This window comes from Aegilops tauschii, chromosome 2 (genome assembly GCF_002575655.3).
Source record: "Aegilops tauschii subsp. strangulata cultivar AL8/78 chromosome 2, Aet v6.0, whole genome shotgun sequence".
Taxonomy (NCBI): Eukaryota; Viridiplantae; Streptophyta; class Magnoliopsida; order Poales; family Poaceae; genus Aegilops; species Aegilops tauschii.
Genome location: NC_053036.3, coordinates 371,259,310 through 371,277,027, shown reverse-complemented (window position 1 = coordinate 371,277,027; position 17,718 = coordinate 371,259,310). Strand labels below are relative to the sequence as shown.

Here is a 17,718-nt window from a genome sequence, read left to right as displayed (position 1 = left end):
CCACCTTGTAGTTTAGTTTGTTTTTAGTTTTATTTAATGCTAATGTTGACCCGTGCACTCTCATTGGTCTTCTTGGCCGGCTTTAATGTTTAATTAAGTTGTTTTTATTTTTAAATATGCATGCACAGTTTTTTTTGTCGGTGTCGTCAAAATGGGTTGGGCGAGCATTGGGCGTATACGCCGACCCAAACGCAGAAGCGGACGTCCATGTCCGCTTGACCGACCCAAGCGAACAAAAAACAAATAAAATCACTGTCTATTTGGGTCGGCCCGTTGGAGTTGCTCCAACCGAAGGGAGAGCACGAAAAGCAACCACACTGTAGAGGGATTGGGAAGATCGTAATCCCTTCTTCGTAAGCAAAAAGGAACTTCTGAACCGAGCAGAAAAGCAAGAAAACGAGAGGAATTATCTGAAAACGACCAAATCGTCCTTTCCAGTGGAGGCGCGATCGGACGGACCAGACGGGACATCACCATTTTTTGGCAGGCTTCGGCGTACTCCCAACATAAAGGAACGCATGGTTCACCTCTCCCTGCTCATCCTCCTCTGTTTCTCCACTCGCCCATGGGCGCTGCAACCTTCATGCTCCAGAGTTGAGAGGTGAGCTTTATCATCCCCCCCCCCCCCTACTAGGTTTCTTTCCTTTACTTGATGCAGAGCTGATCGTGCCAATCCACGAGGTAAGAATGTAAGCAATGTTGACACTTAGTTTTTCTTATTTTCGAAAGCATTCGATATGTTGTTGCGCAGAGCAGATATAAAAAAATCAGAAATGATGGACACGTGCTAGGATTGCAGGTTTTCGCTCGGTGCGATATGACCGAATAAAAATACAATTTATAGATTAAAAAAAAGCTCGGATTGCTTGGTTGGGCTGTTTTCATCTGTGTGACTGTTTGCAGATGAGTATACTGGTGATTACGGTAGACCTGCAATGCTGCCGCTGCAAGAAGAAGATCAAGAATGTTCTCGAGTGCCTCAAAGGTAAAACCAGCGCTCATTCCTACACTGGGAATGGTATTTTCGAAACAAGGAAATTGTTCCAGAATTACTATTTGTAGTGTTTTGCAATGAAACTGCACATATTGAACAGTTCTTCTTACGTAAGATTGATCATACGAGGATTCATGCAATTGAAAAGTCGTGTTTACGTGTAACAGAGGATTACTGCATCGAGAAGACTGAGTACGAGGACAAGGACAACAGGGTGATCGTCCGTGGGAAATTCGACGCGGAGAAGCTCTGCAAAAAGATCTGGTGCAAGGCCTGCAAGGCCGTCAAGGAGATCGAGATCGTAAAACAATGGCCGCCGCCGCCCCCATGCCCAGACAAGCCAAAGAAACCACCATGCGCATGCACATGCCCGCCTCCGCCCGAGCCGCCAAAACCATGTCCATGTCACCCGAAGCCATGCCCGCCGGCTCCAACCAAGCCTTCGAAACCACCATGCGCATGCACATGCCCGCCTCCGCCCGAGCCGCCAAAACCATGTCCATGTCACCCGAAGCCATGTCCGCCGGCTCCTGAGCACAAACCATGCAAACCTGAGGCCAAACCATGCACTGAGCCGGAAAAGAAAACGCCGCCGCCGCCGCCGCCCAAACCAACATACAAGTTCGTGCCATACCCGTACCCGCTGCCGTACCCTATGCAGTGCCAGAGCTCGCCGTGGAACTGCCCTCCGCAGCAGTGTCACTGCTGCCTTGCCGATAAGCCACCGCCCCCGCCGCCACCGCCTCCCCCACCGCCGCCGGAGCCCCCCAAGCCGGAGCCCTGTAAGTGCTCGCAGTCGCAACACCCCTCTCACGGCGGCTGTGGCTGCAGCAAGCCGCCTAATTGCTGGCCACCGCCCACCTGGCCGCCGCAGCAGCCCTGCTTCATGCCGCCACCATGGTTCACGGAGGAGAACCCATCGGATGCCTGCTCCATCATGTGATGATTGATCTTGGATTACTACGATGAACAACGCATGGACTACATTGATGTGGTGTTGCCACGTTATCTGCACCGCCTAAAAAATTCTACCGTGCCTCGAAAATCGGAATAATGCGAGCCTTAATAAACTAGTTCAGTGTTACTACTTCTGTACGTCTACGAGTTCAGCTGTTCAATATACGTTCGAGGAGGAAGATGTGTCATGTAATCCTTTTTATTTGTGGATTTAATTTAATTGATCTGTTGTACATGTAAATCCTGTTTTATTTGTGAACGTGATTTAATTGATCTTTTTTTGCGAAAGTAGTTTAATTGATCTGTTGTATTGATGTGCTTGTATGTACTATAGCGTGGGTCCTTCACCGGCACACATCACTCTGCTTCCCACCAAAACACTATTTCTGACTCGTGTATAGATTTTCTTTCTTCGCTTTTGGGCATGTGATGTACCGTTGCCTTGGACCTTGGCAGAACTCATTTCATTTTCTTAGCACTTGGATAATTTGTTGTATGGCTATGGTCGATGCTTTATAATAAAGGGAGGTCTTTTTTAGAGAATAAAGAGATGTTGTCATAGTAGACCTTTTTTCTTAGTTTCCTTGCACTTGAATAATTTGTTGTTTGGCCGTGCCGCCGTGGTCGGTCCTTTATATATAAAGCGGAGTAAAAGTCTATTTTCGTGAAACACTGTTTCTCACTACATAATAATGATGGAGGGTTCAACTCATGTACAAAATAATGAATTTTTTTGTTTTTGTTTCACTAATTTTTACATTTTTTAATTTGGAACATTTTTAAAATCCAGTATTTTTAAAAATACTAGTGAACATCTTTCGATTTAAGAAGTTTTCCAAATAAAAATGATAGTTGTTTTTTTAGCTAGAATTGAAGCGAGCAGGAAAAAACTAAGCAAGCGGAGCAGGGAGCCTAGCCGAGCGGGCAAGAGCTTCACGGACCGAACAATGTGAGTGTTATAGCAGCAGTTCCACGATCTAAGCATGGAATAGGAACTCCCAAGGAGCTACACAATTACCACCGGCTGACACTGAACCTGAAACATGTAAGGACACCACAAACATGCATCAAATAACTCTATTGTCCTCTTAGAACAAATACCAACTCTAACAACAGCCCAACATGATATATGAATAAAAGCACCGCCATGACATATAATTATGACCCAAGCCAACGCAAGTAAAATTATAACAAAACAATTGACACAATAACCTGCTAGAGAAAAAAAGTTAATCCCATGAGTGAAAAACAGCGCAACGAAGCGCGCGTTAGCCTCAGTAGGCCTTAAAGTTGGGTGGGCTGGTTCTACCATAATAAATCCATATCTATTGGGATATCTTTTATATACAATCAAAAAAGGGAATTGTACATGTGTAGCCACGTGCAAACACACGATATGATACCATCCAATTTGACACCCAACTAAACTCGGTCCAGACCCCTCTTATCACGAGTCAACATCAATGACATACGATTCTGATCTAAGATGGATGGATAGATTGTGCAGGTCAGTGGCCAACAACACGCGAATGCACAATAGCCCCATAACACAAACATGAGGTCGAGCTGAGCAGATAGGTAAGGTATAGGGTGGTATTTCAGGATTAAGGACACTCATTTACTTGCATTTTCTCATCTAGCTACAAAACATACATATGTATCCAGGGGGGGGGGGGGGGGGGGGGCTGGGCCTGGGGCGTGGAGAATACTTGCTGTGTTCACTGCAGTGTACTGAGTACTGTAGATGTACTGTTGCGTTACTGTACCAGCCTAGGCCCGGGGCTTGGCCCAATCCTAGCTCCGCCCCTGTATCCAAGTATTATATAATATCAGACCATCAGTCATGGGCACTAGTTCACTAGTGTAGTGGGAAAGACTTGAAAAAAGTCCATATCATTACGGGGTTTAACACTCATATAATGACAAGTAATGCAGGGGGAAAGACTATTGCACACGCACATAAGTTTATAATTTTATTGAGAATAAATTTGTAAATTATAGTAAATCACCCCTTCTACATTCTCAAGCTCATCCAGGACAAGGCCAGATGAACACCCCGCAGCTAGCACTGGGCGTGTTGGCGGACAAAAACGCCCCGCGTCGCCTACCCCTGGGCGACTCGGGCGCGACCGTTCTCGTAGCGCCGTCGCCGCTCCTTTCTCGTCTCACCGCCGCGCCGCCGTCGGAGGACGCCGCCGGGTGAAGCCCGCGCGGCCGGCGGCGGGGCGCTTTCCCGCGGCGGCCTCCGGTCTGTATGGCGGCAGCTCCGGGCGGCATGTCGGCGTGCGTCGGGACTCGTCCGGGATCCGGACGACCGGTGGATGTTCTCGGTGTCCTCACGTGGGGCGCGGCAGTGATCACCGGCGGCATGGCAGCGAGGCTGTGTCAGGGGCGTGAGGCATGTGCAAATCTGTTTGCTTGTGTGGTGGCTGGGCTGCTACTTGGCATTGGGCCTGACCACGTCTCGGTGGAGTTAGGCCCAGGAACTATGGGTGCTGCTGCCATGCGTGATGCAGCCACGGCTGCGGCTAGACTATGGATCCCCGCGCCAGAACCACCTGAGCGCTATCATGCTGCGAGAGTAATCCTAGTTTTTTATGGCGTTGTACTTCTATGATGGGCTATGTTGTGGAGCAGATGTAATGGACTATAAACTCTTTCTGTCTTAATTAATTATTAGTGAGACTAATCTTTGCCTCAATTTTTTTTTAAAAATACAGTTGCAGATAGACATACATCTAGTAACATAGTTTGTCTGGTAAGTATATGTAAAAATATAATTACAAATCCACGGGGATAATGAAGGGCCAACTTTTTTGCATGTCCTTTCCCTCCCAGATCGTACTTTCCACGGGAAACAATGAAGGACCAGGACTTTTGCAATTTGGATTTGTGCACTTGTTCCGTGTTTGATGTCCAGTGTCGACGGACCAGCGCGTCCTAGCTGCTATGGGATCCCTGTCTAGCGCGACGGACCAGGGCGTCCTAGCTAGACATTTGTTTCGTTTTCCCTTGGGGCTTCAATCGGATTTGGACTCCCTACCAACTCCACCGAGCTAAATTGACACTCTTGTCTGTATACATACGTCGTTGACAGTATCGTACGAGCTTATCTCGCGGGTCTCTCTGTCTCTCTAAGTACTTCATTCGTCCAAAAAAAACTTGTCCCAAACTCAAACTTTTAAATGGATGTATCTAGCATTAAGGAACAAGCTTTCGGATGGAGAGAGTAGAATTTAACAGAAAAAACTACCACAATTCGGGCAAGTGTCCTTTAGAACTACTCCTACCACGCTACAAAAAGTCCTATGAAAGTACCATTTTGTCTTTTTTTTTGCTCAAAACTATCACTTTTGATAAGGTACCGATTCAGGCATTTTAAGCCGGATTATGACAGCCCGGAGGTGGCCCATCTGTCAAGTCTGACACAACATTGAGTTGTTTGACCGTTAAGTTGTATGTGGGCCCCACCCGTCAGAGTCAACCATTCTCTCTATGGCATTTTAACAAATACTTTGTGGGCACCCCACTACCTGCGGTCACGACGAGCGGCAGTGCACGCTTTACGGAGGGAGGAGCCGCCGGCCGCTACGGACGACCGCAAGGAGGCCGCCACCGGGCTCCAAAGGGCCGACCTGACCATCTTCACCAAGATGTGCGACGCCGATGGGCATGGATCACAGACGGCGCCTTCAAACACATTGTGCTTCGGGGCCAGTGGCAGCTGCAGAACGGACGCGTCCACGTCGTCGTCCACCCCTCACTGCTGAAGTTGCATCAATTGCGGCAACCGCAACTACTGCAGGTGACGGACACGAAACGATGCGCTCCCCACGGACTCGACGTCCCGTCCGGAGCCCGACTCATTTGGCTCGATGCTAAGGGACGTTTGTGACCTCATCCGCACTAGCAGAGCCCTCGCCACATCACGCACTTCCTAGCATCCAGCAACATGTGGTCGGCATCAAGTGGTGCCGTTCATTTCTTCTCGGAGGGGCTCATTAGGGCATCTACAATGAGAGCCGCTTATGGAGGCGCTAACCAAAAATAAAATAAAGATTGTAAAATAGGAAAAACGCCTAAGCGCCTAGGCTTACAACGGCAGGCGCTAATTCCACGGAGTAAATTAAGTAGTCAAGCGGTCAGAGCATGCACAAAAACGGGCAAGCGGCCGGCGCATCATCTTGCGTCGATGCCGCGCATAACATCAGGATTCAACAGATTAACCGCTAATTGGCCGGGAATCTAATCCTGGCGCTCGTCCCTAAGCGCCCGCGTTGGACATGCCCTTAGCTACATCAATGTGGAACCGTTCACGTGGGCCACCTCGCCGGCCGCTATTGAGCTGGAGATGGTGGTCGTGGACTGGCTCGGCAAGGCGCTGCACTTGCCGGAGAGCCTCTTTTTCGCCGATGGCGTCAGGGGCACTCTTTTCGGCACCTCGTGCGAGGCCATCAGCTCGAGGAACATTGAGCATCGGGGCTTGATCGGGGCATCGAGGCTGGGCTGAGGCTAGGCGACTAAACTAGTGGTTTTTTTTATTGAGACAACCATGTGGGTCCCACATGTCATAACGCTCAACTTAATAGTCAACCAAACAAAGTTGACCTTGTGGTGCCACGTAGAACTAACCGGTGGGCGAATGTTGTCATATCGGGTTTAATTTTAGTCCAATTGGTAATTAACTCATATAGGTAGTTTTTAGCAAAAAAAAAAGATAAAATGGTGATTTTGTGGGACATTTTGTAGAGCGGTAGTTCTGAAGGACACGTACCTGAATTGTGATAGTGTTTTTTTAAATACATTGTAGTCCTCACTATTTTTCATTCTTTTTCATCCGTCGGCGCATCCTTTTGTCCGTCACAGCTCCTCCTTTCCTCAATTCCTATTTGACGCTCAAGGCGCTATTTGTAGGAAATTCTGTACATGGCGCACACCTACGAAGGAATGGCCGACCCATATAGGTTGTGTTCTTTTACATAAACATCCACCATCCGGTTTCGTGAAAGCTTCTAAAAGCTTCCAAGCGGTTTTGTGAATCTTCTACAACCTTCTGACCGGGGTTTGTTTTCTGATTTTATTTTTTCTTTGTGCTTTCCCCTTTTTTTGTTTTTGCAAACTTTTTTAACTGCGTTTTTCTAAACTTCATGAACTTTTTCCAAGTTTGTGAACTCTTCTTAGATTTGTGAAAATTTTCTAAAATTCATCAAAAATTTCAAAAAGTCATTGTTAAAGACAAATCATGATTTTTTTTCAAATTCGTGAACTTTTTTCGAATATTCAGGTTTTCTTAGAAAACAGGTGCCTCTTTACGACTTTGCAAAATTCACATTTGGTTTTCCGAAAAAACTTGTGTTTTATCAGAACCAACAACTTTTTTTTTCTGGACATGGAGCAACGAATGAGGTTTTTTAGGGGAAGTCTTGTTTTCTCCTTTTTTTTAGGGAAAAGAGTAGTGAACGGGCGAGCGCAGCCGAGAAACTATCCTAATCGGCCGGCCCAAGTGTTGCTCAAGCGAGCGTCAGTTTCAAACCAGTGCTGAAGGCGCTAATTACAAGCACTTGCGAGGATCCTATTCCCATAACTGATACATATCACTTACAGCAACGCATAAGACAACGATTGCATATTGAGGGTGCTCCTGTAGGCCGACTCATTACCGCACGTGAAGGGACCTGTCGAGATTTGAGAGTTTTTTGGTCCGGTTTTTGAAAATTCAATCTGCTTCTAGGAGATTCCATATGTTCTTTTTTTCCCTTTTTCCTACATCTTTTTGTAATGGTTTTCTTTCTGGGGTTTTCTTTTCTTCATGTCTCTTTTTTTTTCCTTCTTCTTTCTTTATGTCTCATTTTTTTTTGTTCTTCCTTCTTCCACGTTTTTCCTTTCTTTAATTTTTTTGCAAAGTTCAACTAAATCAAAGAACAAATGATTGCTTTTTAAAAAATATTCATGTTTTAAAATTTTGTTCGTTATGTTAGAAACATGCATGAAATTTCAGAAATGGTTCAAAATTTCAGAAGATATTATGCTTTTTCAAAATAAATCTGAATTTCATAAAATGTTCATGATTTAAAAAATCCGAACAGGTTTTGTATTCATGGATAGTTTTCAAATCTGAGAATTTGTTTGGAACTCATGAGAATTTTTAACTCATGAAGATTTATTATATACGCGTGAACATTTTTGGAATCTGAGCTTTTTTCCAATTCGCAATTTTCTTAAAATTCATGATCATTTTTGAATTTATGATTTTTTTATTGCACGAGCATTTTTTGTATTGCATGAACATGTTTTGAGTTTGCAATTTTTTCTAATCATCCAACATTTTTTTAATTCGTAATTTTTTTGAGGATGCGAACATTATTCAAATTTGTGAATATTTTATATTGCATTAACATTTTTCAAATTCATGACATTTTTGAACTCGTAAACTTTACTTGAATTTGTTAACATTTTTCTATTCACCAACATTTTTGCAAATGCATGAGCAATTTTTGATTTATGAACTTTTGTTTTCAAATTTTCTGAACATTTTTAATTTGGAACTTTGTTTCAAATCGATAAACCAAATTTTAAAATTAGTTATGATTTTAAAAATTCGTAAAAAAGGAAAACAAAAGGTGAAACGAAAGAGGCAAACCAGTAAGTGAGGGAGGGGAGGGGAGATCTCGTACATTTTCTCTTATTGAGAGGAAAGCAAACCTATTCGTGAGCGAGCGTTGCTAGGTATTGTGTGTCATAGCTCAGAGCGATTGCTAATAAGAGGATTGCTATAGGCGATCGACATCACGGGATCTCCTATACACCACTCACTAAGGCAAATAGTCGGCCACCGCTCAAGGAGTGCCCCGACTGGGACGGACCAATATATAGCACAGAAAATCACAACAAAAAAACAGTGCGGTTGCGAGCAATCGAACTTGCGACATTTTAATGTGGAATTTTGTTTCAAATTCATGAACCAAATTTGAAATTAGTTAAGATTTAAAAAATTCATAAAAGGGAAACAAAAGGTGAAAAAAGGGCAAACCCGTACGTGAGGGAGGTGAGAAAACATGTACTTCCTCCATAAAGAAATATAAGACCTTTTAGATCACTGAAATATGGGAGCTTTGGGATCTCCTATACGCCGCTCACTAGGGAAAATAGTCGGCCACCGCTCAAGGAGTGCCCTGACTGGGTCAGACCAATATATAGCACAGAAAATCACAAAAAAAATGTTCTGATCGAAAGTTGTGTTCACCACTTACTATGAATGAATGAACGAGCTCTCTTTATCGAAAGTGTTGTTCTGATTCCCGAGCTCGTGTGAGCTCGGCAAGTGAACAGTAAAAAATCAATATAATCTGAATTTATTTTCTGCCAAACATTGACAAATGTTTTGATTGGTTGCAAAGTTTCATCACTGAATGACATTCGTGGAAAACTTGGCTAAAAAATAAAATTGATGTTCCAAAATGCTTTTGAAAATGTTATTTCCAAAATGGATGACATTTGTGTAAAACGTGGCAAAAAAAAATCGATGTTCCAAAATGCTTTTGAAGATAACATTTTGGAGCATCAAATTGTTTTTGCCATGTTTTCCATAAATGTCATCTGGTGATGAAACTTTATAAAAAATCAAAATACTTATCAATGTTTGGCACATTTTTTTCAGATTTTTAAATTTTTTGGTTATACTGTTCACCCGAGCTCATATGAGTTGGGGATGCCCTCTTTTTATCCCTCATAAAAGTAAGAACATGTGTAACTAAAATACTTTGCTCCATAATCCTGGAGATAGTAAGTGGAATATAGATCGGGAACATAACAGAGGTGCTGCTCTTAGAAATAGGGTGTGCAGGTGAGCGTGTATGCCATAATATGAGTGTACGCGTGTGTGCACGTACTATGTTTTGAAAATCAATATATTAATTTGTTCCATATATGAGAATTATACGCCGTAAGGGCGTTACCGGCACATTGGCAGAACATCTGTGTAACATCCCAAAATTCTAAATTTTGGAATGTTATAATAAACAGATAGATTGGATTGATTGTTTGATTGATTGACTGAAAGTGAGTGTAATCCGAAATCTTTTGAAAGTTAAATGAGAGGGAATAAAAGGACTTTCCCAAACTTTCATTTTGCTTTTATGATCTCCATGAATTCAAATTCTTTTCACCACAAAACCCTGGAGAGAAGATGACATGACTTCTTCCATTTATTTAAATGACAAAGGGTGTTGAAAATATTTGAATTTCATTTAAAAATATTTCCCATTTCTGAAACTTTATGCAACTCAATGATTTTCACGAGAGAAGATAAAATGACTTCTTCAAAACAAATGAAATATGAGTTGGGAGTTTCAAAGGATTAAATTCAAAGTCCCATTGAAATTATTTTTCAATATTGGAGTTATTTGAGTTTTATTCAAATTATTTTTCTCCAAAAATAAAATATACAGAAAATAGGGTAACATGATTCCCTACAACAAAAAATTTGAGAGAAATAAATTTGAAATCATTTTGGGTATTTTAAAAATGATTTTTATTGGATTTTATTAAGGCAGTAGCACTGTTTGATTTATTTAAATTTTTGAGGATTTTATTTGCCTTTAGAAAAATGTTCATCTTGTAGGAAAGCTTTTTCTGAAAATTTTGATATATTATATGCCTATATAATATTTTATTTTCTTTTGTTTTGTTATTATTTTCGTTTCTCTGTTTCTTTAAAAAAAACTTCTCTTCGCCGACTGGGCCGGCCCAGCACCCAGCCAGGCCACGGCCCAGCCCGACGCCCACGCGCCCCCGACCTCCCGGGCGGGACTCCGCCCGTTGCACGCCGCCGCGCCGCCATGGCCGCCGTCCCCGCCTCGGACTCCTCGCGCCGCCTCTCCGTTGACCCTCCTCCACGCCTCGGAGCCGCCCCGCCCTCCTATAAAGCCGGAGCCCCGGCCCCTCTCTCTCTCCTCTCTTCTCGCCGCCTCCTCGAGCCGCATAGCCGCCGCCGCCGGCGAGATCCGCCGCCTCGCCCCGCGCTCCACCGGCGCGCTCGGCCGCCGCCACCACCGCCAACGGGTCCGCCGCTCAGCGCCGCCCCTCCCCGTCCACTCCGCCCTCGCCGCGGGCCACCAGAGCCGCCGCTCCGGTCGAGCCCGAGCTGCCCGCCGCCCTTCTCCGACGCCGACGAACCCCGCCACCGCCGACCCGGTCCGCCGCCGAAAAACCGTTGGTTTTCGTCGAAATTCCAAACCGGTAATAAACCGCTTTGGTTTTTTCTTAGTTTTTTTTCTTTTCAAAAACCCTAGATCGATTTTCTACAGAAAACCTAGACCTGTTTTTTTAAGTTTAATTATACAGCGAACGTCCACTGTTTTGATCCTATAAACGAACATTCATTATTTAGCCTTTTCTTTTTCTGTTATTTTCGGTCAGGGACCTATCTGTGATGATTTCTTTACAGGTTAGTCCCTGTTCTTCAAACGTTCGTTACTTTTTACTCGTTTATCCAAATCCAACGAAACCAATGCCCACGTCTTCGTTATGATTCCCTCTATCCAGTAAAACAACTTAAACATGTTTTTGAAAGTTTTAAAATTTGAATTCAAACAGATTTGTATTCAAACTTCTTTTGTTCATAACTTAAGTTCCGTAACTCCGTTTGAGTTGATTCTTTTTGCAAACCGAAGCTCTTGACCTAAACTTTCTGATAAGGCCAAATTCTCATAATTTTGGTACGGTTAGAAATTGTTTTATGTTGCAAGAGTTAATTGCTTGGTTTTGAAGTTTTCCGAATTGTTTTCCTCGTTCTTTCTGATCTTTTGAGTGATTGCTTATGTGTGGTTACCATTGCTTGCTTACGATAGATTGACCGGAGTGTGACGAGTAGATCTATCCAGAGTATTGAGTGCGAATCATCTTCATCAACATTGCAGGCAAGTTCACACTTTGATCATACCCCTTTCATACCCAGTTTTTTTATGCATTAGATTCAACCCTCAAACAATTGCATGATTAGGATCTAATTAACATGTGGGTATTGGGAAGTAGTTGATGAGGTAGTACCTATTGCCCTGTTTACAATCAAACCCTTGGGAGTTACTTCTACGTTGCTATTATATTGCCATGCTATGCTCGTAGACATGGATTGGGTTTGAGAGATTTTCATGACAGATGTGAGATTATTAATAATGGTTTACTTAAGGTGGCAACTAAAACTCACATCTGGGTGGATTGAGGTACCTGGGTATTTCAGGATTGCCTGTTTTTTTTTTTGGACTGCCGCCCAGGTTCAAAGGGATCATAAGATTATTCATGCTAGAAACTTCCGTGTGCAGCCGCAAGCTATTATGGGCTCTAGCATAGTTGATTAAGTTGTGTGAACTCTTACAGTGGTAGACTAGCAGATGTAGGGAAAAGTAGGTGTAACTGTCTACCCATACGTAAGGTGCAAACACTTCTGAAAGACTGTGTCTCGGTCATCCGTTACTCAAACACCATGTAGTGCGAGTAATCCAACGGAGGAGATCGAGTCTTGTGGGGAAAAGTGCACAAACCTCTGCAGAGTGTACAAATTAATCATGATTAGCCGTGTCCCCGGTTATGGACATTTTGAGTATCTAGTTCTTGGATTATCCCGTTGATCTCATCATGTTACTTAATTTAAATTTGATTTGGGTTTAATCACGTTCTTAATTGGGATTGAGATGCTGTCAACCATCTCAATGTTTCACAACCACCATGATAGTTAAATAAAATTTATTCCTTTGAAGTAGGGAAAAATTGGCTTTTCGCAAAAACATTATAACCATAGAGCTTTTCCACCAGCCATATATGCATGTAGTAATAGCCTTTGTTCATCATTTCTCTATGGTGTGAATTTGCCAGCATATTCCATGTGCTGACCCGTTTTCGGGCTGCAACGTTTCATGTTGCAGGATTCTTACGACGAGTAAGTGATACGTTAGGGTTACGATTTCTACACTCAACTTTGCCGTTGGTGTTGATGGGAATCCACAACCTTGTTACTTCCGCTATTTTGGATTGAGGTAATAGTATTTACGTTATTTTATACATGTGATTTACCTCTGTTATAAATCCTCGAGTACTGTGTGTCAGCACACCAATCCAGGGATGACACTTAAGCATAGAGACTTGATCCATTTGAGTCGGGTCGCTACAATCTGGCAGTGAAAGAAAAAGTAAAATAGGTAGGAGTACATAACAACGAACAGGTAAATCATCATAACATGGATAATATTACACTGAAGCGCCAGCAACACACAGGTGTATGCCGACTGATCATATCTGCACATACGAATGAGGCCCAAAATGAAAAAAGAGAAGGAAAAAAAAGGAAAAGGAAAAGGAAACAGCCCAGAACAAAAGGCTCATGGATCTCCAAAAGAGAAGATACAGGCCCATGATATGAAAAAGGACGCAAAACGATAAAAGACGCATTATTACCACGAGACGTATCAAAGTAAGTAATTTTTTTTTGCGGGGATCAAAGTAAGTAAATTAACTGCTAAGCACACCCAGCAACTCACCACGCCGCAGCAAAACGGCGGGCGCAGAGGCGGTCGACACGGCACCGACGCGCACGTGATCGTGATGCATCATATCAGTAGTAGTAGGAAGACGACGAGCCCCCGAGCTGGAACCCGTCGGCACCGGCGTCATCGGCGGCCGGCATCGGCGAGAAGAGCGGGCTGTGCACGTACCCTTCCTCGAAGTACACCCCGTGGCCGCCACCCGGCGTGGAGGAGTATGCTCCCAGCTCGGACGCGTCGCACCACCCGCCGCCGCCCGCGGCATTGGCGCCGTTGCCGCCGACGCCATACATGGAGAAGTCCATCTCGCCACCGCCGTCGATCATGGGCAGGTCGTCGGGCATGGGGATGTCGTCCATCAGCGAAGACATGTCAGGGGCACCGCCGTAGAGGTACTCACTGCCGACGTCCTGGCTGCCGCCACCAGCCGCGGGCTGATGCGTCGGCAGGGGCGTGACGGGGTCGGCGTAGAACGGCTGAAGGAGCTGCACGGCGTTCTCGTCGGAGGTGAGGTCGGGGGAGAGGTAGGGGGTGATGGACGAGCCCGGGGGAAGATCGGGATAGGCGAAGTTGGTGCGGGCGCGGACGCCGCGGAGGGAGCGCGCGGCGCGGTCGTAGGCGACGGCGGCCTCCTCCGCCGTGTCAAAGGTGCCGAGCCAGTGGCGGTCCTTGGTGGCCGGGTCGCGGATCTCCGCCGCGTACCGGCCCCACGGCCGCCGACGCACCCCGAGGTACCGCGTCGGGTTGGAGTCCGGCTGCTGCTGCGCCGCCTGCTGCCGGCGCTTGGACGATGACGACTTCTTGTCGGAAGAGGACGAGGACGAGGAGGATGAGGAGAAGAAATAGGACGAGAAATTCATCTTCCTAGCTCGTGATCAAAACAGAGCAAGCAATAGAGACAGTGTGTGACTGTGTGGGAGATGGATGTGTTGGTCGTTGACAAGTGGAGATGAGAGAGGTGGGAGATCAGAGGTGGTTGAAATGGTGGTTGGATGGATGCTGCATGGGACGGTGTTGCATGGGAGTATATATAAACGCGGGAAAGTGAAAAGGGTTAGTTAAGTGGGGTGGAGGTTGGCCATGACAAGCTCATTAACATGATTAGTTAACAATTTGATCCGTCGTTATGTGCTAGTACCTCTAGCTCCTTTTGTTAATCAATCATTCGATCTTAGGAAACAATTATTTGGAATATATATGTGGGTACACATATCATGCATATAGATGGGGCGGCGAGGTGAGCTCCCCATAGTGATCGATCACAGGCATGCAGGGCAGAGGTCGCTTTGGGTTCGATTCTTTGTGGGGACGACCAAAGGTGGTCAACCCAATGATTTGGACTGGTGGGTGCAAGTAGGGCACATGGTTTTATATAGGAGTAACAGCATCTCCAATTATAGACGTAGCAAGTTAAATCTTGGGAACAATATTAATTCGCCGTCTCATGCGCCTCCACTTATTACTTAACTTTTGGTTAAAAAAGTCAAACACGGTACAAACGCAGATACTCATATACATCATATAAATCTACACTCATCCCTATGAACACACACGCACACCTTACTCCTATGAGCACATTCAGAGATACTAAGCTGGCAACACATTTTGAGATTGACACAGACACCTCCGTAATCAACGGGAACATCCACTCGCTAAATGAACATCGTCAGAGAGTTTGAAATAAATTAAAAAAATACAAGCATCAGTGCCAAGTCTAAGACATGAACTCTGTTGAGCTGGTTCCGTCATAAGAAACCTAACGATATGAGCTATGCTCAGTTCGTCTTACCTTTGGTTAATTTGGTTTTGTTTTATTGCATTTTACAAAACGTAAAAGGAGTGAAGGATCACCTATTCTCAAGTTATCTGCATGTGTTTCTCGAAGGTCAGTCAATCTATTTCGGGCGTTAGATGTACATCGGACAACTACATGTTAACCATATGCAATGGTTGTTTTCGAACCACGCCGCACATAGAGAACCCAAAAACTATGAAAAAGTAGAAACATAAAACGCTATAGAACAAGTGGATGACCCGAGGGGAAATATACCTTTCCCAGTACCGTAGTACCCTGATGGCCGGCCGTCCAAATGCGGCATACCGTCGTGCATGTGGCCCGGCGGTAAGCTGCAGCCCACGACGTCCCGGCCCCGTCCCCAGGCGCGCCCGCCACACAGCGCCAACCGCGCTACACCGACCAGACACGCCGCGCATGCAGGCGGCGCTTTTCCGGAGTCTCCCAGTCTGAACGCGTGCATGGCCGGCCGGTCATACGGCGTACGTATCATCAGTCCCGCCGGGCCTCGAATCGGGGATCTCCTCCTGGCCGGCCGGCCGCCCGCTCGATCTCCGCGGGTCCATCGGACCATCGCCCTCGTCTGCCAGTCCAGCCACACGTCAACCGACTTCACCCCACAAAGATCCGCGATGCACGACGTCGAAGCGACAATAGGTGCAGGACGGCTGCTGAAAGGTGAAACCCCTTCTCGAGTTTGACCGAATGCAGTGCATGTGCATGCATGCACACACGCCACCGATCTAAACACAAAATGCCGTGCCAGGCATAGGATGCCGCAACACTTGGCCGGCCGGCCGGCCGGCCGTACATCTCACGCGTCTCGGCTTGTCATCCGGTACGTGTTACAAAAATTCGTACGTTGGTATCTGGTCGAGAACCGGCCAAGTTCGTGGGTCAGGAGTCAGGACCCAGGAGGGAGACATGGCGGACCTGCCTCTTGTGGGGGTCCAACGACGCACCGGTCACTGCATGCAACCGCCACATTCAATTCTCGCTACATGGTGCATGTTTTTCTGTTGGAAATCAACGCTGTAGGATCCATATATCGTTTTTCGGTACACACATGGATGGAAGTGCTTTAAATTTCTAGTTGCATCTGCCGGCAGGTTACATGATCAACCGCCATGCATGCCGGCCAGTGGCTCGTCGGTCGATGGACCTTGTGCTTATGCCTGTGGGCGCCACACTGCGTATTGTACGATGCCATGTTGTCTTGTCACTCGGAGATTATGCGTTTCTCTGCTCGATCTCGATTTTGATTTCTGTTTCTGTTTTTATTTTGCTTTTGCCATCCGACACATGCAACCGCCATAACTGTTCTCAGATCTTCTGGTGGTCGATTGAAACGTCGGTCATTGTCAGAAAATAATATTAGTACACTACCCCAAATGTAATACGGAGTGTATATACAAACAGTACTTATACAAAGTTGGTGCTGGATAATTAATTATTTTCTTTGTCGTGTTTATTTTAACATACATCAGTATGCGCTCATACACACGCACATACACTTACCCCTATAAACGCATGCGCATATCTTACCTTTATGAGCATCTCCGAAAGACTGGGTCGACACATCACCTTGAGAATGACAAAGTCACCGCAGCGTCTTCGTAGTCGATGGGTACTTCTCCTCCCACCAAACGAATATCATCGGGATGCCTGAAATAAATCCAGAAAAATGAGAGCATTAGTGACAAATTTATGGCTTAAATTCTGATGGATTGGTTCCACCATAAAGAACCAGTTCGCTCTTGTCGTGTTTATGATTGAACTAAAAATGAAGATGGAAGGGATTTTGTTCCTGTTTTACTAGTTCCCATGTTAAATTCTTAAATTACGCTTGCATCCCATATTAGGGGGTGTTTGGTTCAGAGACTTTTTAGTCCAGAGATAGAAAAAGTCCCTAAAAAGTCCCTAGGAACCAAACAGGAGGGACTTTTTCTACAGGGACTAGAAAAAGACTTTACTGGACAGTCTTTTTTGATTAGTCCGTGGGACTGCAACAACTAATTGAGGATTGAGGAAGTACAACTTAATTACGTTGAATCACTATTATTCGTTTTAGTTAATTCATTCATTCACTTGAGTTTCTTTGAGTAGTAGTACTCTGATGAGTTACAGTATATTTATTGTGCGCTCCGGACACCAGAGGCACATAACGTGGGACGTCGTACGCACAACGAGCCCCAGACCGACCAACTCGTGGTCCTCCCATGCATATGGTGATACTGATCTCAACCAATTGCCACTTGCTCTCTCGGTCAAGGTCAAATGGCGTGGTGCTGCTGCTTCTTACACTGTCGCTGCTGGTTCACATGCCATCTTAATGGCAACTACTTTTAGATCAGTGATCTATATACAATTAACAATTCGTAGTGGTGCGCTTCGGGGCCAAATGGATCTCGTAGTAGGACATGCTGATATTGTTGACC

The 17,718-nt window shown here is 45.2% G+C and overlaps 2 protein-coding genes across 2 annotated transcripts; one reads left to right on the top strand and one right to left on the bottom strand.

Annotated features, from left to right (window-relative positions):
* Positions 1 to 500: 500 nt before the first annotated feature.
* Positions 501 to 2,239, top strand: LOC109774552 (uncharacterized). The gene is made up of 3 exons (XM_020333291.4): positions 501 to 601; positions 904 to 985; positions 1,162 to 2,239. The coding sequence occupies exons 2-3, from the start codon at positions 904 to 906 to the stop codon at positions 1,935 to 1,937; spliced, it is 858 nt and encodes a 285-aa protein (XP_020188880.1). The 5' UTR covers positions 501 to 601; the 3' UTR covers positions 1,938 to 2,239.
* Positions 2,240 to 13,150: 10,911 nt separating this feature from the next.
* LOC109774566 (ethylene-responsive transcription factor LEP-like) lies at positions 13,151 to 14,470 on the bottom strand. Its single transcript, XM_020333307.2, has one exon. The coding sequence runs from the start codon at positions 14,343 to 14,345 to the stop codon at positions 13,557 to 13,559; it is 789 nt and encodes a 262-aa protein (XP_020188896.1). The 5' UTR covers positions 14,346 to 14,470; the 3' UTR covers positions 13,151 to 13,556.
* Between the last annotated feature and the right edge of the window lie 3,248 nt (positions 14,471 to 17,718).